At 40.5% G+C, this 23,662-nt stretch overlaps 1 protein-coding gene across 1 annotated transcript; it reads right to left on the bottom strand.

Moving 5' to 3' along the window:
- Positions 1–54: 54 nt before the first annotated feature.
- On the bottom strand, positions 55–23,661 carry NFE2L3 (nuclear factor, erythroid 2 like 3). The gene is made up of 4 exons (XM_041411591.1): positions 23,595–23,661; positions 10,981–11,085; positions 10,039–10,122; positions 55–7,714 (listed from the first exon to the last, which is right to left on the bottom strand). The coding sequence occupies exons 1-4, from the start codon at positions 23,601–23,603 to the stop codon at positions 6,503–6,505; spliced, it is 1,410 nt and encodes a 469-aa protein (XP_041267525.1). The 5' UTR covers positions 23,604–23,661; the 3' UTR covers positions 55–6,502.
- Between the last annotated feature and the right edge of the window lies 1 nt (position 23,662).

Here is a 23,662-nt window from a genome sequence, read left to right as displayed (position 1 = left end):
ATTTTGAGGTGAATTTAAAACAGAATCAGTTTGACAAGTGTGTTCATGGAACTTGTTTCTCTGACCTTGGGCATCTGTTCTCTTTTGGGAGAAACAGTGCTGCAAATTTAAAAGTGCTGCTATCTTTGCTGTTGGACACAAGTGCTTAAAAGTAGCTTTTTTTGGCTGTGTTTTATATTACCTCATACTTTCCTGTTAACGAAACTACGGAAGTCAGTTTGTCAGATTGCAATAGGACAAGAGCTTTATCCTTTTCACTTCTAAAGAGCTTTTTAGTGTGAAGACAGACTGACTGGAATGTAGAGTTCCTGCTGTACAAAACTATTATCCATAGCTGCATCTGGAGGCGGAAGGAAAATACCAAAACAAAAAACACCAAACCAAACAAAACCGTTAAAACACACAAAGTGTGAGCTTGGGAGAGCTTCAGTTGGGAGTCTATTTAAGGGAAGATATTTTGAGGTTATACTGTTTTAACCACTTATCTTCATGCAAGATTTATTCAAAACTTGAAATCTATATGCTTTGGCAGAATCATCGTGTCTTTAACCTTTATAATACTGTTTAAGGATTCACATACAGTTTTTTTCTGTTTCTTAAGTTGAACTTTGAAATGCTTGAATAGGTAACCGGTGGGCTGCAATGGAAGCAGAAAATGAAGACGCACAAATCTGCTTTACTTTCTTCTTTCCAACAGAGTGAATGACGAGATCATAAGGAATTTGCCTTCTTTCCTATAACTTAGATGTAGTTGATGAAAGTTTTTTCTTTACAGTTGCCAAGTCCACATTCACACATCATTTTAAGAAAACTAACCAAACCACTTCAAAGGGCAATAATTGTTTTTCTGTTTCAAATACTATTTCAGTAGTGTAGCAACAAGGTTTAACATCTACTTGCATTGAGTATGTTTTCCATAAGGAGGATGTTCTCATTTTGATCTCGTGGCAGTGGGGGAAGGGAGCATATAGAGGGGACAGCACTGTGCAAGAATGAAATTACTGCATATTTCAAGTCTCGAAAACCTTAAAGACCTGGTGTCTTTAAGTTTCCTGATGTCCTGCTGTTGAACTTCCATGGTTTTTCTCTTGGTATGGTCTTAAAAGTTAAGGCACATGACAGTCAACAGTGGTCACCAGCAAATGTGGTGAGAGAAGTCACAATTTTGAGTCAACCTGATACTGGAAGTTAGCAACTTCAAATAAAAGCAGTATTGTGTGGTCTGTTACTGGTCATCAATTTGTAGACACATTCTTACTTTCTATCAAGTGGGATTTTGTCACTACATATTTTTGTCTTCCAAGTAAGTGTAACATTGCAGTGTTTCCAGGTACTAACAGCTCTGTGGATCAGGCTGTCAGGTTGTCCAGCTTTCCCCCAGCAAACACTCTGTGTAGCCAACTGAGGGAAGAAATAAAAACAACATAACTTGTTGTAAACTAGTGTGTGAGCCAAAGAACACCCAAAAATCGAGTATGACTTGTTTTATAAAGTGATGGTGAAAAGAGGTCAGTTCGTAGGGTTCTGGCCACTCAGATTTTGTGTTATAGACAATGAAAGTTGAATTTTTTTCTTCTATTGTGCTGTGGGTGCTAAAAAACATTCAAGAAAATGCAAACAATTGCTGTTAATACTGTAAAATGAACAGGACTTGAACTTTGTTATGTGTAGGAAAGACTATGTTCTTTTAGATGGATGATGAATGTACATGATCTCTTGGTGATGAAGTCATATCGATTCTAGGGAATAAAACCCAAGCCCCAGAAATGGATCTGGATTTTCAAACAGTTGTCAGCTGAGTTTGTTTTTGGCAACTTTGCCTCATTGGTAGAGGATAATTTGTTGGGAACATACTGGAGCTGTGCATTCCCTGTGGGTTTAGTGTTCCATTTGGTTTTTGAAGTAGTGTGTGATGCAAGTGAGCACTACTATAGTAGTGCTGTTGCTTTTTGATGTAAGGGAGGTGGCTGTTTCTCTTCAGCCATGCCATTCAGTGTGTCTAGGAATGCATAGCAGTGTTACATGGAGGGGTTTGCCTGGGTAATCCATTTTGCCAGAAGTACTGTCCCTTTTAACAGCCATGTTTTTGCTTTGCAGCTATTGTTGGCTTGTGTTGTACAGAAATTTTGTCAGGACTTAATCCAGTTAGTGGAGCAAGAACTGGTTTGTTCATCAGCAGTAAAATTACCATTGTATAAATAATACCTGTGTGAGTTACCTGACAGAGTGCTATGAACATTGGGGCAGCAGTGTTTGGGCATCTTGTAGTTGCAAACTAGCTTGTGAGACCTTCCATGCTGCTTCATTGTACGAAAAAGGGTGACTGGGGAAAAGTCCTAGAAAATGGCTGTTACCAGCACTCTTCCCTCCCCCCTTGTTAGGTTCATTTTGGGGCATTCTTGTATGAAAATGGGTGGCTGATGGACTTCATGGAGTTCTAGTAGCTGTGTAGCAGGTGTCAAGTTGCAGTACTTCATGAGGTACACACTACAGCAATAAGACTTCACGTGGTTAATCTGCCATCTCTATTTGGTTTACTTAATAAACAGTTTCTCACTACACCCTGGTGTTGAGTGTCCTGTTGCCTTATTTATAGGTCTCTGCTCACCTCTGTCCTCAAGATTCTTGTTAGAACTGTACTTGTGACTCTAGAGGATGAACTAATGTGTGTGTGTGTTTTGGGACAAAGATTAACAAGTTGGTACTCATGAAGTGCTTTGTCGGTTCTTTTTCTCACTGAAGTTTGTTCTGGTTCCCCCATCTAAAACTAGATTGTAAGCTCTTGAGCAGGAACATCTTTAGCTTGTAAAATTTGGCACTGTAAAAAGCCAAATCTATAGAATAAAACTTAAGCCATGCATTTAAAGCTGCACTTCAGTGCAGTACTGTAGTGGTCATTTAAGGTGCGTGTAGTGTTCAGCGGAATGCTGTGTCTGTTCTGGGATCGCATGTTCGCAGCAGGATCTCTCTACGGGCATGTCCAGCCTTGCAGGTCAAAAATCATGCAGTGGCGGTTGCCGTTGGATGGAGTATTCGGCTTGCCTTTGCTGCTGGTGGATATTTCTCCAGAACAGGTGAATCTTGGAGCAGCCAGCAGGTAATGCTTCAGAGAACATGTTGCTGCCATCAATAATGGGAATACAGTCCGCCCAGTGTTTTCTTTTACTTTTTCTGACCTTTCCTAACCTCTTGCAGATAAGCTCTTTCTAACATAACAAAAATGTAGTTTACCACTGAATGTTACAGACTACTTAAAAGCTTTGCCATGGGACCAGTATTTTAATGATCGCTCCCACTTGGGTTTCTGGTTTTTGTTGCTGTTGTTAACAGCTATGTTTACAATCATTAGCTTAGTGGTTTCCTAGTTATATTGAAAAAGTGTTTTCAGTCTAACTTCACAGACTTGTGTTTCAACAGAGTAGTAGTACGGTAGGATGTGGCTGTAATGTCTTTGTGCCATCTGGCTCCAGAGTAGGTCTGATACCATATTGTGTCTTTCCACGCAATAAAACTCCTGGTTTACACACTTGGGATTTTGATTCTGTGAAAATCTTGATCAATAATAAAGACAAGACATGCTTCAGTCAGGTATTACCCACATTTAACAGCCCTTTTCAGTAACAACTTTGATCAGTCCTGTTTACCAGAAAAGGTCAATTCTGTAGTGTGTCTATTTTGGTACAGAGGTTGCAGATACAGTCTAAGGCCAGTACATAAAGTGCATTAAAAGCTTCAGCTGTCTAGCCTAACCACACATCATATAAGGACATGGAACTATAAAGCATAGCCAAGATCAGGCCAAGTTTGGGAATTTTTGTTTGGTGTGGGTTTTGTGTATGTGTCTGTTTGGGATTTTTTCTTTAAACACAGGCTAGTTGCAGAAAGGGAATACACTTCAAATGAGTCTACTCCAACTGAAAACGGGACATTGGTCTGAACTCTACCTATGGTTTTGTCCTGTGGGCAGGGAGCTGATGGTTTTAAAAAACACACATCCAGACATAAAGTTCATTGTATCGTCAGTACTGTTGCAGTCCACCCAAAATCAGTATTTCAGCTCAGTCTTTTGTAGGAGTTGCGTGTTGGGTACCGAGGAACTGGGGCTCTTATATCAGTGTTAAAGAAATAGTTACTGGGCAATAATGACAGTTGAGTTAGCTAAGGGCAGCTCACGATCCTTTACAATCTGCAAATTTACAGGGAATGGAATGGTATTGGGGCTGATGTCTTTAATGGATCAGTTGGAATAAACTGCTTTCCATTAGTATTGTGTTCTGAAAGGGTTACAGTATGCTTTATTTTAGGCATGTACCAAAATTTGCCTGTGTAGCTGTTTCCCAATTGGGTATCTGCAATACTCCATTAGCAGCTGGCCTTAGAAAAATCCAGAGCTCACCTGCTACTGAAGGAGTGGGCACTAGAAAATTTAGGCTTTTTTTTTTTTTTTTCTCCCCATGTGAGGCCCTAAAGCAGAAATACTTGGCTTTCTGGATTTCTCAGTTGTGAGCCTAATGTAGTAGCTATCAGAATTTATGCACATGGGCAGTGAAGTAGGTTTAAAGACCTTGTCCTGCAAAAGGTAAGTGTGTGCATTTTAAAATGTTCATGTCCTTTAATTGATTATGATAATGCTGACTTAAATACATACTTCTTTATTCCCCTACAACTAGAAATAAAGTTCACAATTCATCATATGTATCTGATACCTATGGCATGTTTTGGTTGGAGTTTGTGATCTAGCCTGTAGACAAATCCCATGTGAATACCGATTAGGATAGGTGTGTCTCACACTGATGCTTAACCAACAGCAAGTAATGGCATAGCCTCAGTAATGAGACTTTCTGCTATGAATTTACACTTACCAATTTGAGACTGGTAAAACCAATAAAGAATACATGCATACAAATATTAAAAGAAATATTTTAATAGAAAATGTTGAGAAAATTGTTCAAACAGTCTGATTTCATGACTGATAATTTAGTGCACTTGGCACTATCTTACGGCTCCCTTTTTAGACAATGTCACTTGATAGTATCAGTTTTGTTACAGATAAGTGCAAGCAGCCAATGAGACTTCCATGCTAGTGGCAGTTTGTTTCTTCAGCAGGTATAATTAGGCATTTAAGCTTGTATATGTAGTTGGTTGGTACAAGTGATTTTTTTAACACACCTGAATGTAAGTTTGTTCCGTTGTCATCATGCCATGACCAATGAGAACTTTTTAAATACCAGTTTTATGTGTTTTAGTTATAAAATTAACAAGAAGTATTTGTTATCTAGAAATTAGTATTTGTAGTTACTTTCCTAATATACCTCAACATTCCTTTGTTATCGTTCATTACAGGCCTTTTAGGCCATCTCTTGCAGACCTTTTTCAGGCTGTAAAACAGTAAAGGGACAGGATGTTGTAAGTAGGTAAGTGAATAAAACTTCTTTCTAATAGCACAAATAAATGTCAAAACCAAAAAACTCTTCATTTGGAGCACTACCAGAGTGTAACCTCATTATTACAAGTATAGATAAACAGTAATTTGGTTCAACTTAATTTAAAGACTAAGTAAAATGTGTATTTTAAAAAGTTAAATCTGGAACATTAAAGACACTTAAAAAATACTAGTTAAAATGCCACAGAGAAAAATTCAAGTACTTCTTGAGGAAGGCGTCAAAATAGGAGGAAAAGAGTAGGTACACAAATAAATACCACAGTCACTAGGAAACAGAACAGATACTCCTTCACCATTGGTCATTTTTGTGGAAGAAAGCTGAGAATTGCTTAGTTGCAGAGGATGAAGGTAAGAAAACACTGAATCAGACACTATTTTTCAGCATATTTGTAGATTGAGTGTATGAGTTGTAAAATTAAGTGGCAGGTTATCTTTACTTAAGAGTTATGATGCTGAAAATGCTGAGGAAAAATGCAGCAGCCTCCTGGGCTGCTCTCCTCAAAGGAAAACTAGAAAAAGCAGAGCTGTTCTGAGTAAATGCAAAGCACGCAGTTATCTCTTGAGCCTATGTAAATCCACAGTGAGTTTAAGTTGAAAATGTACTAGAACTATAATTTTTCTTTCAGTGCTAGAGAATAAAACAAGGTCATTTTCTGTATAAAGAGTCAAGTATTCAAGACTAAAACATTTTCTTGCATGTGTAACACTGATCCAAAGTTGACTTTTATCCCTCACTGATGTTCTCCCCTCTGCCCCCCATTACCAGTAACTAAATTCCTAGTTTTAACATAGGTCTATAAAGCTACACTACACTGATGGTCTAGCTCCTTTAATTCTATCTAGAACTAAACAGATTTCCTCATCCAGAAGCCTCAGCTCATGGACCTTCTAACAGATATCACAGCTGGTTGGGTTTGCCAGACTCTTGAACGTAGAGTGATTCTTCTCAAGTGTAGTTTTTGTTTGAACTGCTGTAGTAACTGACCTTTAGTTGTCACACAAGTACTCTTATCATCCTTTGAGGCACAATAAAGGTGATTTAGGTGAGCTCCAGTCATCTTACTTTTGTTTCTGCTCTTTTCTGTTATCTTGTTTCTGTTCAGATTTGGCCAAGTGCTTGGGTATTATGAAAACACTACCATTGCTACTGCAGTGAATGACATACTGGCATGGGTTAACAGGTCTACCCTGGTCATCCCTCAGTCTGCTGAAAATGTCATGGTACAAGTTGTTTAATTTTTGCTTTATCTGGTTGATTAATTTGCTACACTGAGAGTGCTCCTTTTTAAGGCTCTCCTTCTGTGTTTGGAGATTACACACATCTTCTTCCAAGTTAAGAATTGCATTCAGTTTGCGTTTACGACATTTCTGGGCAGCTACCTTGTTTTTTCCTCTTCGTCTGATGTCACGTAGAAGTGATACCTGAGTTTCTGTCAGCTGGTTCTTTGCTAGCATGGTGTTGAAAGAGTCAACGGACATGCTCACAATTTCCTCCACTGAAAATGGTATTCTCAGAGCTTTTGCACGCCATTCATCTCTGCTCCGGTTTGCAGCAGTAGAATTATGGTACCTCTCCTTTACTTCGTTTGATTTCTTCATCCACATCTGTTGATGATGCTCTGGAGTGGATGCTGCGTGACTTGGCAGCTGATTGTAAGTGTGATTATGAAGAAACTGCTGAAGCATGGCTTCTGTAGGACACTGTGCAACACCTGGATATTCCACATGGCCGTGCTTAATGTTTTCTTGGCAGTGGCCAGCAACAGCTCCCAAGCTGTGCGAAGGAGCAGATTTAACACCGCTGCTGTACCCAACAGAATCATCGCAGCAGACCGAATAGTTGGTGGTGCTGTGATTTGAATTCAGAGGTAGTCCCGAATCTGAGCCAGGCTCTTCAAAGATCTGAGAAACTTCTATAGGACTAAAGCCTTCCTCTAAAGCCAAAGACATGAGCTTAATTTCATCAAAATTATCATCATGGGCTGTTATATTTCTAAGGTCAGCAGCCGAAAACAGCCCTGTCAAATTTGACCCATGAAACTGTGATTCTGGATTTGTGATCTCAGAGCTTGATTGAGGGAAAAACTCTTGCCTTTGTAAGTGTCTTGGTTTTGAATTTAATGGAGTGGGGTAGTCTGTTCTTAGTAGCATGGCATCAGGAGGACTGAAACTGTTCTGAAGTGTCTGGGTCAAGTTTATATTGTGCTGTGAGGATGATGGGTCTTGGCCTCTACTAGAAGTAGCAATTTGTGTATCTTCCAGTAAGTTCACCTAAAAGATAAAGGGGGAAAAAATGAGATCTTTCATAAAATGAATGCATCTACATCCCTTGCCTACACAGTCACAAACATTTTTTAACATTCCACTACTCGATTCTATTAAAGCCAAACTTTTGTAAGTTAAACTCTTCTTGTAGCTATTTGGAATGCTCTTTCCCATCTGTATAAAGCATAATCTGTATTGGCATATGGCAAAAGGAAGCAGGAAGAGTGCAGAAATGACTGAAGGAATGGGAGAAGGACTTGCAAAGGAGAGTGTGGGACTGATGAGGATTGGGGGTAAAAATGGGACTATTGCCAAGTGTACAAACTATGACCTACATGTTCTGTCTGATCTGCTCTAAGAAAAAAATCCTGCTGGGAGGAGTGGTCATGACCCTTCCCTGGCAGTGGTATTGATTCAAGGGTGAGCTGGTTCACCGTGCTACACTGCTAAAAACCAAACTTCTTTTAAAAGAAGATAAATAGCTCATCTGCAGAAGTTAACCAGTAAGGACAGCAGTGAAGAAAAGTGGAAGACAGGAATATTAAGACTGTGCTTTTGCAGTCCCACTACTTATTTCAGTTTATGAAGTTTTCAGAGATGCGAGGTGCCACATTTGGTTTAGTTCCATTTAACTGAAGTCTACTGTATCCAAAACTCAGCTGAACTGTTTTACTGATCAGTTTGGAGGTAACATCCCCCCACCAAGTCACACTTTTTGTGGATGTCTTGACTTTAAATAACTACTCAGGGTTTTTTTACAGAATCAAAGCTGATACACAATGCCTCAGCCCTGATGTTCAAACAATAAACTGGACTGGTAATGCTGTAGTAGCACTAAGGCCCACCTTTTGAGGACCTGAGTTAGAGTTGCTGGGTCTTAGAAGCACAAAGCAAGTGTCCAATATTTTGTCAGGTGCTTGTAATAGATCGATACAAAGTACTTGAGAATGTAAATATATAAAGTAGGAAGTGTACAGGATTCCTCCATAGTTGAGTGTCCTTACTGTGTTTCAGGAAAAACTTTCTGATTGGCATTCAGTGAACATGTATAAAGCACTTTCCACAGGGAAGGAATGATGTACTGTAAGGACCTGAACATCTGGGATTATGGTTACTGGGAGCTCAGGTTAACAGGAAGGTGGTCTTGCCTTATTTCTCCTAGGGGGTTACCTTGTACTAGGCCACCTGCAGTCTGTGAGACAGAGATGCTATTTTCAACCAATCCCTTGAAAAGACTGATTCTTAGTTAAGTCAGCTATCAAAAGACTTGATACTTAGCAGAAACAATCAATCCATATTCAACAGATAGATTGTCACAAGATGGCAGTGCATTAATGATGTTAGATAAAATATGCAATATGTTACTGTGTATTGTAATAGCTGTATAAAGGCTACAGCCACATTCCTTTCAAATTTTGAGAATGGAGAAAACTAAACTGATGAACTCCTGCATCTCATTAGTATGCAATCCATTTCCAGAGCTGAACAGAAGAGGAGGCTAATTTATGGGCTACTATCCAAGCTAGAGATTCCCAAAACCAGATAAGCATGGAGTTAAATGGAGAACACTAATGACCCCAGAAGAGGATCCTGTGATGGGAAGTGTATGTAAGATGCCCTTGAAGTATGGCAAAAAAGGAATGTAGGGAGTAGCTTCATGGTCAATAATTGTAGCTATGAGATGTGGGAGGAGGAGGAGATTTCAATTATGGTAACAACTGGTTTTTGTGAAGATGGGCACACAGAAAGTAAAATATAGTATCAGAGGGCCACAAGATTAAAAAATACAAAAAAACCCAAAACACTAAATGTGTTTACTGCTAATGCTGACTGACCTGATTTGCAGCAAAGATGACCTGTTTGTGAGAGCAGCAACCCTGTAAGCACTTGACCCAATATTTATGACAAATGTAATCTTTCACCACAAATACCCAATAAATAAATGTGTAGTAAATCAGTGTTGCTCTAGAGAAACACACCAGGAGTGACTGCATAAATACAAACTGGTATTACGTTTCAGAAAGGCAACTCTTAGTTGAACTAATTGAGTTGTCCAGTGGCTCCATCCAACTTTGAACACCAGATCACAGTAAAGACACAACTCTTACACCAAACAAGTTGCTGGGGAAAATTTTTCAAGTAAAGCCAATGAGAGCTGCTGTAAAAAGTGGACAGTAGCATCTTTAGCAGTTTCAGGTAAGTTTTACTACATTGATTTGCCAGTAAATTCCCAGAGAAGGTAGGTAGGCTGTGGTGGTTTTATTTGATAAAACAGAGTAATTGCTGACTGTATTCCAATCTATTGGCAATACGTGTATTTTCTGATTTACCTCTAGCATGTTTTCCACCTGCGATGACAGAAGCTGAAAATAGCCCTCCAAGGAGAGAAGGGAATCTACATGGTTGCTGTTGCTCTGTGACAAAAAGAGAAACACGGTGTAAAGCACAGTTATTTTGCCTAAAAGGAGGTAAAAATCAAAGTCTGAGAGGAAACAGAGCACAGTGCAATACTGCTGCTGACCCCACCATCAAGTCTTCATCCTGATGGGAGATGACATATTGCTAGAAGGAGCAGAACAGCTCCATGGCCTGAGCATCCCCACTCTGCCCACAACAGCAGACCTGGGCTCTCCTCTGAAGCTGTACCTCCCCGCCAGTGTGGAAAAATCAGGTATTTTCTCAAAGCCTAGCTCTCAGGGGGGTGGCAAACAGAGGCTGGCAAGACACCTGGATCAGATGTTCTCAGCTCTCACAAGGTCTCAAGAAAATTGAGTGCTCTTTTCATTGCAGCTCTTAGAGAGGACAGAACTGAAGAGTTCAGTGTCCTAAATGTAACTCTACATCTGAGCATCAAGCTTTATATAAATGGTGAGAGCAGTATAATTTAGCATCCACGTCTCTAGTGTTTGTAGGCAAAAACATCCTTGCCCACAAGCACAACACCTTCACAACAGAGAAAATAAACCCAAATTAAAAAATAACTAGTTGCAAGTGTTTTCTGTAAACCTCTGAATATTTAAACTACTCAAAAAATAGTGGGGGATTGAGGGAAGGAGGCAGTTTTCAAAAAGGTGTACAAGGGCATCATTTACAAAGCATTGTCTGAAGTGAACGTTCCCTTCCTCCCCTAGCAAGGAACCCTTCAAATGAAAAGAGGAAATAAATTATTCCTTTCAAAACTTTTCACTACTATTTATCGTAGTGATAAGTTCTGTATCCTCCCTCACTTCCTCTTCAGTTTTCCCTTCTTCCCTTTCTTTTTAATCACTTACTTGATTTTTGTCTTTCTCCTCTTCTTCTTGCAGTTCCAGCTGATCCTCTCCTGGAGGTGGACAGCAGTCATCTAAAGCTCCCCGACATGCTTTCAAGTCAACATCCTGAAGACACAAATAAAATGGTTCTATTACACAGCATGCTCTCAAAATTAATCTTTAAAAGGCACTTTTTTTCCTCCAGTGATAGCATTCCAAATAAAATGTGAACAGGTCATGTGGATGAACTGAGTGTGTGGACTCTGAGGGCAGAATAAGACCAGTGTCAGTTCAGGGGGGCAGCCACCACTTCTTGTTTTGGTGCCCAGGCACTGAACCCATCTGCAGTAGAAATGGACAGTGGAAACAAATTCCTCTAAACCAGACAAAGAACCCTGATGTGATTTCATGAAAAGTTTGGACTATCAGTGTCTTCTGGAGGTCATTTCATAACAACATGTCCAAGCCAGATAGATACTCAATGATGGAATCATAAAGCAGGCAATTACACATAACCAGTTAGCAAAATCCCTTGCTTACCTGTATTGTAATAGCAATTCTGTTTCCCATCACTTCCATGTAGAAATTAGCCATTTTCATTTATCCAAATGATGGAGTTTCTTAATCTCCAGTGATGAGATTGTTCAAATTTAGGGGCCTCAGAAGCAATTTTCAAGTTTTATTTTTTTATATTTGTATAATCAGCCTTCTTAATTGTTTATTATAAAGGGCTGGAGTACTGCTAGAGTAAGAAGGAATCAGTACTAATTCCTATTTTTAAGAAGTGTGTATTTATATTTAAAAATATTTTCATATTTCAGCTTTTGTAGGGCAAGTCTATTATTAAAATGTAAACTCAGAGGAGTGGCAGCCAGGAAACCAAGTGGCCACACTGCATTAGTTCCAAGTATTCCCAGCAAAATGCTGTGGCAGAAGCAGAAAATACAAGTTTTCAATGGCAGCAAAGATAATGAGATAGTGTTCAGTTCTAAAAATCTCAGCAAACAATTTACTTGACAGGTTTGTTACGAAAGCATAAACTACATAAAACCTGCAGTTTTAATAGTCATCAAAACATATAAGAGTTTTTAAATCGTTCCTTCATACAAAACACATTAAAAAGTAAATATAAAAAGTTCAAAAACAGGACTCAAGAGAAAACTTAAATATAACCTTAAAACAAACTAACATTATTTTCAATTTTGTACGTTCTATTTAAATATTTTAAAAGATGAAAACTAATTCCATTTTAAACTAATTTTGTTTGTTGGCTTTCAATTTTTCTGTATTTTCTTCTCAAGACTGGAAGAGAACTTTAGCTTTATAAACAGCCATTTGTAAAAACAAATAGATCTACAGGGCACTCATCTGTCATTCTGATGTAAGAATGAAGAGTTTCCTTCAGTGATGCCTAACACAGTTGCTACTCATTAGAAATTATATTCCAATACATTATGTCTTCTTTGTCAGCTGCATCTGGAAATGACCAGATGATTTTTTTATTGCCAAACATGAGAAAACAAATTTACTTGCCTAAAACCAGACATACACACATACAAAACAACAGTAACAACAAAATGAACCTCCTAACCAACAGTTTTCTCTATGCAGTTAAACAGAAGAGGGCATTTACTACACAAGACACTGAGAACATTGTAAGTACCTATGTGCAGACACTCCAATGAGTCCAACGGAGCACATCACAGACATGAGGTTAGTCCCATACTTATGTGCTTGCAAGATAAGGGCTAGGCTTTAATTTTACAGAGAACCAACCTAATACTTGTCAAATTCATGTGACCTGTTAATATTCTAATTAATACAATTCATGATCATCAAAAGTGAGTAAGAAGTGAAGGACAACTGCTGTTAAAGACCTTAAGCAGCTCCTCTGGAGCCAAGAGGTTTGGAAAGCTGCTGCTCTGGCAGAGCACTCAGCTCCTGGGTAACACAACAAATTCATTACTCTACTGGCTGCAGAAGAGGAAAATGCAGGAAATAGTTTGAAATGTGATATCTATAACATGATGCCCCTAAAAACCAAGCAAGCACTGGGTTTGAATACAGAAGGTATACGAGTCACAAACTTGATTGCTCCTTTTAAAATTTCTAGGGGTATAAACCTGTTTCTTTTCCCTCTGCCAGGAAAAAGAAAAGCTTGGGGTAGCTTTGGGAAGAGCCCATGATGTGTCCTACAGATCATTCAAAATCCTCACAGTTCAACTTTCTTATGGTGGAAATCTGCAGATAATGATGGTCTGCTCAAGTCTACAATGGAGATGGTCCTTCCCAAACCACTGTGAGGACAACTAAATTTCTGATGTACCTGATGATCTCCTTTCTGAAGGGAAACTAAACGCTCCTGAAGCTCACAGAAATTTGTGAAAACTGTCTTGTATTAATTTCCCCAAGATGTCAAAGATAACTGAATTTTCAGGTCTTTTCTTATCAGTATATAAAACTGCTGGCTGCTAAGAAAGTGGAGAATATTCCCCACTAGAAGTTTTGGAATTTATCTGGAGTCTACATTCATTTTTATGTATCTTTAAGGAAAAAATATATACCTATTTTCTCTACTCAGCCATGATGGTGTCATGGTACCCACAGTTTCCAGGCTGAGAGCCACCATCTGCACTACAGCGCCACCGTGATATTTTCTGAAAAATCCCTTCGCCAGGGGTTTTCTCCTGAGAAACTGAGAAGCCTCAGAAAAAAAATGTAAACAATAATTATCTGATTGCTTTGGAATGTGGTCTGGAGGTTGTTTACCAACAGATGCATCTTTAATTAGTTCCATGTGAATTGTGTTGACTTAATGACCAATCCCAGTCCAGCTGTGTTGGGATCTGGCCAGTCACAGGTTCTTCTTATTAATTTTTTTTTTCTAGCCTTCTGTCTGTATCTTTTCTCTACAGTTTAGTACAGTTTTAATACATAATTTTTAAAATATAATATCATAATATAATAAATCAGCCTTCTGAAACATGGAGTCAAATTCATCTCTTCCCTCATCCTGAGACCCTCACACCCGCAACACTACAGGATCACAAGCCATTAAAGGACTCTTGGCCTTCAGCACAGAATGGAGGTCAGAACCTCCCTCTGATCTTTGCACAGAGCTCCTGCTGATGTGAATGGAAGAGAGGTGCCAGTGGGGAAGGGAGGGAAGCAGGGTCTCACACTTGCAGGCAAGCCCATTCCTGTAGCTTACCAAAGGGAATGTGCCATCTCTCCTGAGTGAGGTTCATAACGCTGCACTGTGTGGCTCTGAAGATTAGTCTTACTAACACCACGTCTTCCTCCAGCAGATGGTATTAAAATATACTCATGGCTGTTCACAGCGATTATTACTACAGTAAGTTTTCCATCCTTAGAAAAAACCTGTTTTCACCACTACCAGAGCACTTGCTGAAGGATCCTGGTGCTGCAGCCAGGTTTTCACAGCAGTGGTGGAATAGATACAGCACACGTAAGGTATTTCACATCACAAATTTTCACCTATGGGATCATTTCAGCAAATCCTTCTATACAGCAATCAACCAGAACCTTTTTGCTTTCGTTTCTCTATTTTGGCTTTTCACAAAAATCCCCCTGGATTACACTGGGTTTTGCATAAACCAGGTATCCCCTGGTTTTTTGCTTTCTATTACACTTCGCACCAGCTTGTTAGTCTTCCTCAGTGATGAAGAATGACTGAACAGCACAGCTCAACAACAGAATGCTTCCTTCCATGCCTGTTGTATCACGTGGGACTGACTGCTGGATTACTGCTATGGGGAGAGTAGGAGGGGTGTCTCCCCAAGAAACAGCCACACTCTGTTTTTGAATAAGGCATTTCATTAAAGATACCTTAATTCTACAGACTGGATGTACATCTAATGACAAAAGTTTTATTACAAAGGATATTAATCTAATGGAAAGAAGGATTAGGCATAGGTACTATTTATTCAGCACTGTGCTGACACATTCAGTGTTTCTGTCCTTCCCATCCTTATTTTGCCACAAGGGTAACAGAAGAAACAGTAATTTAGTTACAGCAATACCACTGAGCCCAAGAAATCGGTAAAGTGTGTGGTTGTCTCTGTATAGAGAAAAAGACTTAATTTTTGCTGATTGTAGAAGACTTAACAATACCACCAACGCCATCTACTGCAGAAACCTTTCCCTTTCTACCGCTGGAGGGTGTGGAAGTTCATGCCTCCAGCAGTAGGCTGTTTCCAAATGGTAAACTGCAACCCTACCTGAGGGCAACCTTCAATTTGCATTTGGAAGGACTCATGTGCAAGCACAAAGCCAGAGAGTTACACTAAAATTCTCAACATAAAATAATAATAAAAAAATAAAATCCCAAATATCTGAAATTTTCATCTTGCTTCTGCCACTTACTATTTTCAATTGCATTAAAGAATACAGTCTGAGACTGAATATGATTTACCAAATTATCCATCAGCTCTGTCTGTGGGGGGCTGGCCTCTAACCGTGCACCTGCCCTTTCCCTAAGGTACAGCTATAGGCTTCAGTTTGTCAAAATGAGAAATAGTAGTTTATGTTAAATCTGCTACTTAAGGAGGGCCAAGAATCAATGTGGAAGTGAGAGAAAGTATGGTTTTGTGGGTGGCCTGGCCTACACTTAATTGGAAGCATGCTGCCTGCTCCGGCAGGATTCCAGAGTTTCTTACTCTATGTTAAAAATAGAGCCTTCAGATTCCAATTAAGTAAATCACAGTATCGATCTCAGCATGAACTGGGTGTACTGTACATCAAACTATCCTCCACATGTCTTGTCCCCTTGCTTCCTACACCCATGTCTTATCTGCTGTCCTTAAAAGAATGTACAGGGAGCAGAACCTGTAATGAAACCAAAATAAAAAAAGGTCTGCCGTGGTGTATTGGATGGGTGAAGAAGATCCCTCTGAAGGAGCAGCAGTAAGTGTAATAAATCTCTTTTCAGCTGTTGATCTTTGTGCAGTTGGCACACAGGACTAGAACTACACAATCCAGGGCTACAAGTGCACAGAAATACTTGAACTAGCTTTGGAGTAACAGAAAGGTCTTGCTGGAAGAGAGCAGAGCAGACAGGGTGGCTTGCCTGGGTGCACAGACAGCACTGAGAGGCAGGGGGTGCCTGCCCCTGCAAAACAAAGCTGTTTCACTGCAGCCACGCTCAGAGTTATCACTACAAACATCCCAGTGCTGGAGCAAAGGTACACAACCACAATTACTTGCAAAAGAACTTTTTTTTTTTTTTTGGTGCTGTTTACTCACATATCCTGTTCATGTGCTACCTTCTAATTACTCTACATTATGCTCTCTTTATTTTAGTTGTTAAGTTTTAAACTGCTCCATTGATGTCATTAACATTTGAGATGGTTTTCTACAAACTTTTGTCCCTCCTCCATTACTAACTGCACTTCTCTGTGGAACTAGCTCTCTCTTTCTTATTAGCTGAAAAGATGTGGCACAGGCCTGGTGCTCTTTGCCACATTTTGAATAATTAAGTAGCATTTCCAGAATAGAATCACAGAATGGTTTGTATTGAAACAATCCTTGAAGTTTGCACAATGCCAGCAGAAGTTAAGCAAAACAGCTCCTAGTAACATAACCAGTAGTTTCCTTCTACTACTTGGCAGGATTAAATACAATTAATAATTAAATATAATGATGTGTATCTGATATAATTCAGCTCTAATTTTAGTGATCTTGCTCTTTGCCTGTGTACTTTAAATATGTGATAATAATCTTACAAAGTGATATCTACTTAATAGACAAGAAAAACAGAAAGAAAAATATTTCTTGCTGTTTCTCTATACTCATAACAAGCCCTAAAATATCCTGAAAACACCAGAACAGAAGAGTACTTTATTTTTTTCAATGCAGCTAGGGTTTAGGATGTGTGGAGGGTGGAATGGTGGACGGACACACCAAACATCAAAGTAACTTGCACGTTATATATGGCTAGGCTTAACAATGACAATAAACCATGCTAGGTAAGCAATACAACTGAGTAAATCAAATGGTTCATAGATGTGACTCCAAATGTGGCACCTGTAAAACATTTATGTTGTATCCACTCTAAATCCTAATAATGCCATCTGGGCTGCCACCCAACACCCCGGTGAGAGCCCTCCTGTGTGCTGCAGTGAGATGATAGCACCTCTCCAACCACATGCATTTCAGGGCTTTAGATAGCATGGGCCAGCTGTATCAGCTATTACAAAACACACATACTGTGTGCACTCTGTTCCAACGCAAAATTAACACCAACCTACTCCCCAGATGGAGGCAGAGACAGGTACACGTTGAAGACACAGAGACTGATAGCTTTGTCATTGACTTCAATTAAAACATCAGTTTTCACACTGAAAATAGCTCAATGACCTCTTCAAAATGAGCTTTTAAAACCACTTCTAACAAATACAACAAACAGGTGCACACTCCAGCCATTTGGTCCTGTGCAGATGTTTTTCAACAGAAACCGATTCCATTGTAATGACAGATAACATAAATAAAAGAAATTTTCAGTTTCCCTCAAAGTTGCTAAATAGAGCTTAAAGACTTGCTAGCAAAATAGATAAAAGAAGCAAAAGTAGACACACAGGATGCTAAATACAGCTGGAACCAGTGGATAAACAGATAACGAGGAATATATTGGCTTTTGTGGCAAAGCCACGTAATAAGAAGTAATAGCGCATGCCCTAAGACAAGTTCATCTGTCACACTGGGGGCACTCAGTGCGTATGAGCACCAGAGACTCCTTCAGACAACTCTCTAGGACCATAAAAGGGCTTCCAGTAAGAGGCACATGCATGCAAATTAGTTCTCAGAAAAGTGATGTTTATGTATTAGCTAGTACACTGTAATGAATATGTATGATCCTGATGGAGTAAACATCTTCTTGTAAAGTTTCACAATACACCCGATTAGAGGAGATATTCTCTGGGTGTGTTCAGCACTGAGAATAAAGAATGCCTGCTTTCTAATACTTCCAAATGTGTTTGAAAGTTTGTTTTCTGTCCAGTTTTGGTATCAGTAAAGTATGCAATATCCCTGAGAGTAAATTTGATGAGGGTAATTAAGTTTATTCAGTCACTCTTTCAGATGGAGCACAGTAAAAAAACCAAACAAACTAAACCTAGCACAGTAAAAAAAAAAAAAAAAACAAACTAAACCCCATGTGCCCCCTCCCTCCTTTCCCCCAAAAAACAAACCACCCAAACCCAAAATCTCTTTCTATGCCTCTGGTGCCCCAAGACGCTTTCTTTTGTGGTGAGTGAAGTACCTGACATCAGGGTTCTGTAAGGTACCTCCCTCCCTTCCTGCTCTACCTTTACCATAGAGTGGTTGTATACCCTTACTGGCAGCAGTCAGTACTGAATAAAGACAAATTACCCAGGGACCCTTTTACATAAAATTACCCTTTCAGATAAAATTGTGGATAATTGTCCACAATTCAGTTCCAGATGTCTTCCTTTTGAGTCCTCTCAGGCAAACATACTTTCTCAGGTATCCAGCTTATCCAACTCCCAGCTTTTCCAAGCTACCAGCCTCTCTATAACACCAAATGCCTGCCAACTCACAGCCCTGAATAGGGAGCACTGTCAAAAGTGCTCCCTATTCAGAGTCTGACGCCTCAGCTCCTCTAGGATTTGAGTATCTACACCTTCCCTCTGACCCTCACCTGTAATTCCTCTTCTACTTTCCACATTTACCACACTCTAATTCTTCCTTCTTTATGCCTGATATTCCCCTCATCTACTCGCACAGGCACTTTTCATCCACCCCCTGCACTGACAATACCTTGGCCGCTCTCCAGAGAGCAGGAAAATGCTGGTGTAAGTCAGCCCTACACCACAACTCCAACTTCCTCCAACACCCTCCCTGAACACTCCTTTGACTAGGCTTTTTCAAACCCTTGCAAGACTAAGATTGAGGCTTTTCTCTTATGCCACCTCTTTCTGAAACAACATGAAGTCCTTCCTCCACTTCCTTAAGGTGAGTTCTGGCTAACAGGTAAGGGCCATTCACAAGCAGGAACTCATCCCATTTATCTACTTCCAGACATCACTCCACAGCAATACTGCCATGTCCTACTGCTCAATGAACCCAAAAGAAAAAAAGAAAAGAATAATTTGAAATATGTTCTGTAAGTTAAGCACACAGCTTCAGTAGGAAGCTCTCAAATGGATTACAGAAACAGCCTGTGGAGAAAAGCCTTCAGAGAAAAGCCTACCTGGTTCCTACTTAACTTTTACTTTACCAAACTTTGACACTCACCAAGGAAAAAAAAAATCCATAACCCAAATTATTCTTACTCAATATAAATACTTCAAATGGTGTTCAAAATCTGGGATGGATTCCCCCCTTCCAGTGCTTTAATACCATAAAACTCTGCCTCTGATGGTGTGCAAAGAACTGTGCTTGAACGAGGTTTTACATAACCTCATACTCAGTTTGACTCAAACTGCTCTTTCTAAAAAGTAACATAGAGACAACAGTGCAAACAATACAAAGTATCCACTGTGCATCTTCTTCCTTAAATTTTATAATTCATAAACAACAGAAATGTTATGCTGTTAATTATTAATTAGAGCAGGTGTTGTTTAATCAAGTGCAGGAATTCAGCTCTTGGGAAGGGCCGCAAAGATCTGTTGAAAGAATGCAATACATTCAGATACAACAAACCTACATGACTTGTGTGGGAGCAGAACCTTCCTTCTCTGTCCCACCCTGAGCTGGAGCTTGTTTCACATGCAGTGCAATGACCCAGCACAGCAACTCCTGCTCTCATTCAGGCACTGCCTCCTCTGCTGGCATGGGCAGCATCCCTGCCTGGGGTTCATGTGATTTGGAATGAACATTTTTACACTAAGACTAACACAGAGAAAAAGCTGAAGAGCTACACAGTCCATTCTTGCTAATCTAGATATTTTCCCATGTATGTTCTGTAAAAGATAAAGAAACCACTGCGTTTTTAACCTCCCTTTCTTCAAATGTCTACATACATAATAAACACACTTGCACACACAGAAATACTGATATACAAAAAAAGAAAGGGAAAAGCAAATCACTGAACCCTTGCATGACCTTCAGCTAAGACACTGCTGAGTGACAAGCTTCTTGAGACTTTCTCTGTTGGGGAATACTATTACCATACACATAGGACTGATGCCACACCTTGTAGCACTGAGGCCTCCCCGTTTCCCCACAGGCAGTTTTTAAGGTGCTTTGGAAAATGTGTCCCATTCATTTTTCATATGGACTTAGGGCTTAGTGTAAGAGCTTTTAGAAGTGTTTTCAGGCAGAGTTACATTGAGAAGCCTAAGGAAAATGCAGCTGGCAGAATGGGGCATGGAATGCAACCCAAGTTATGTGCCTGTAGAATGACTTCTCTCTTTTTCCCAGCAATTTAAGGCCTATACCCTGTATCAGCTACGTGTCTTCCCCCTGCCTCCCCTTTTTTTTGGCTCTTTCTGAGCTTAAAACTTCAAAATGTACACAACCACACAGTGCCTCCAAATTTCAGTTATAGTTTTCCTTAAAATAAGCTATTTCCTTGAGCAATCCAACAATACTGTACAAGCGTGTTGGGGAAAAATAAGCAGATATGCCCAACTTTACCTGTGTGAGTAATTTAACGTGGTCTACTCAATGTGACTTACTTGTATGAGTAGGTTTGAGTAGAACAAAAAAAGCCAGGCACCCTGTTTTCAATAGGGAATGTCAGCTTTCAAACAGGTGCTGAATATTAAGAAGCAAGTGGTGCTCCCATTACAAACCCTTTCTTAAAAAGAACACAAGCAAAACCAACCAGTTTTTTGCAATCTCTTTTTCCAGCAAACTGTGAAGAGAATGACTAGGTGCAGCACAAACACTGTTGGAACTGGGAAAATAAAAGCAGCATGAGAAATAATCACCCCAAAGAAAAGACCTGGCTCACTCTTAGGCTTTTTATCTGTTTCCTTAGCAAACATTCCCACTGGAGCCTGAACTCTTGGACTCAGGTGTTCTGCGAAGAGGCAGGGCCTGAATCACCACCTTTCATTACTACAGAAATGAATCCATTTCCTTGCATGAACTGATGCATGTTTTTCCAGTTATCCAAAGCAAACATTTATTGCTTTTTTCTTTCTTTTCCTCCAAGCTTATGGTTTTCAGGGAGCTTAGTCTCAATCTTAAACATCCCTGAGAATGAAACTGACAAGCTTTGATTCTGTAGCTGACCCAGATCAGAAGAGTGCAGAGGCATTAAATTAATACCCTAAGCCATAGGGCACACCTACCAGCACCTGCTCTGACCTGCTGTAGGGGATGCAGGACAGGGCAGTATGGACAGCGCAGAACTTGGAACAAAACCCCTTTTTTAAATGCAGTCTTTGTAGTGGTACAGACACTTCTATCCCAGGTTCTGCTACACACATCCATCTAAGAAAACGAGTAGCAAGACACTGAGATATTATGGATATTTTCTCCATTAAAGGGTGTATTTCAGAGGAAGTATATTTTGCTATTTCCTATTACTAAAGCAATAAAATATTGTGGGGTTTACATTTCATCAGCAAGGCTATGTTTGATTACAGAAACAGAATGAAATAGTTTGCTGGGAGTGTAGTTAATACGAAGGTTGGGGCTGATCCCACACTGCTGGGCAGCAAGCTGAGTGTAGGAACCCCCCTACTCACTTCACTTCTTGTCAAAACCAAAGTGCTCAGCCTGTTCTAACACTGCACCTCATCTTAGCATAGGACAGAAAAATAAGCAAAACCCTGCAGTTTAGTATCCCTCAACAGCATGCTTTGGCTACTGAATTAATTTTCATCTGCAGTTTTCTTCAAGAGTAGTTTTAAGCACCAGATCTCAAAAGATGAAGACCAATAGCTTGCACTGTGTTGCCAAAAATGTTCCCACCAGGGACTGAAATCCAATGAATAAAATCAATCCACCTGCAAACTTTTCATGATGCCACACAATACCAAGCAGAAAAGCCCAAATCAAATACTTCCATCTGTTTACACAGACTTTTCATCCTGATCTAGTGTGGATAAGAGAAATGCTAAAAATAGCTCAAACCTATTTTTACAAAAGGCAAATTGAAGGTTACAAATCAGCTGAACCACTCTGGAATCCATTATACTATTACAATAACGTTTTGACATCATAAGTAGACTCAGTCAAAGCCACCAAAAGTCACCTTAAAAACAAAGATCTACTTTTTGATCTACTTTTGGACCTGAAAGACGTCTGGTGGAAGTGACATGGGAGTTTCTAGACAGATGTCCCTTTACACTTTATTTCAAAAACTGAACAATGCCTTATCTTGCTCCAATCATTATTCCACTTAAATGTACTGCAGTAAAGAGAGAGAGGCCCAGAGCTACACTTAGCAAAGAAATGAATCATCTTCTCTCCACATAAAGAGAGTCATCTCTTACAGTCAGGGTGTTGAAATTAGTTTTGCAACTACTTTACAAAAATAACCAAGTTAACACATGGGGAAATAGGGAAAGAGAAAAAAGTTAAAAGAAATTTTAAAAAGAAAAATAAAATCTATCATGTATGACAAATTAAACAATTACCAGTTGATTCTAGTCCATTAATTCATAATAAGAACCAGCTATTCACAATTGTTCAAAACCAACTTGAAAAATGTTGGTAGTTCAACTTGGTATTTCAAAATGCACTGAACATCAGAGTTACAAGCCCACCGTCTTGGCATTCCTGGACCTTTTGTATCCACAAAGTGCTCCACAAAAGTCCCAGATCATAAACTACGTAGGAAACAATGAAACTCTATTCCAACAACAGCAGTTTAACTGGGAAAAGCCAGCCCCGCAGCTGAGTGGCTTGGCTAATCTTGGAGCTACAGGTGCGCACAGCTCTTCAGCTCCGTGCAGGACGGGGGTCGGAGCGGGCACAAGGCGACAGAAGCGCAGCAGGGACCGAACGAGGCGCGAACATCAGGGAAACTGCTCAGCGCTGCTGGCTGCCCATCGCTTCACGGCCACTTCTGAAACTGCCGCGCTGATAACGGAGGGCAGAGAAAAGGAGCCCGGAGGTTTGCCCTGGCACAGTAAGACCCTCTACGTGTAAGAAATGTTCCTGACAAGTGTAGTTACCGCATTACTACACACAGGTGCGCTGCGCCCAGGTGAGGGGTGCACCATGTGAAACACCCTGGAGAAGCTGAGTGATATTCCCGAGAAGCCTGTGTGCTCCCATGAAGAAAAGAGAGGCGATGCCGGAGGAAATGCCAAGCAGAACTGTCCGTCCTGGCCTTACAACCCTGCCCGGCAGGTGACAGCGGCGCTGGGTCCGGGCTGTGCCCGGCCAGGGCAGCGCTGCGGGGCTGGCCCCGCTCCGGCGCAGGAGGCTCCGCGGCAGCGCGGCCCCGCCGCTCGGCCCTTGGGCTCCCGCCGCCCGGGACACGGGCAGGGCACGGGCCAGCCCCGCACACCGCCGGAGACAAGGCTCCCTCCTGGCTTTTTTTTTTTGTTTTTTCTTTTTTAATTTTTTCTTTGTGGGACTCTGCCTGGCTCACAAAAGCGTCCTCTTTCGCGTCCCCACCGCTCGACCCCCACGGACAGCCCAGACCGCCCACTCGGCCGAGGCGGCTGCGGGACCGCCCGCGCCTCACTTACCTCCGCCATGGGGCACCCGCCTCAGCCGGAGCCGCCGCCGCCGCCTCATCCTCCTCCCGCGGCGGGGG

The sequence above is a fragment of the Onychostruthus taczanowskii genome, unplaced genomic scaffold (genome assembly GCF_017590055.1).
Source record: "Onychostruthus taczanowskii isolate IOZ18803 unplaced genomic scaffold, ASM1759005v1 scaffold36, whole genome shotgun sequence".
Taxonomy (NCBI): Eukaryota; Metazoa; Chordata; class Aves; order Passeriformes; family Passeridae; genus Onychostruthus; species Onychostruthus taczanowskii.
Note: the sequence above shows the minus strand (reverse complement) of the source record. Positions and strands in the feature narration are given on the sequence as shown.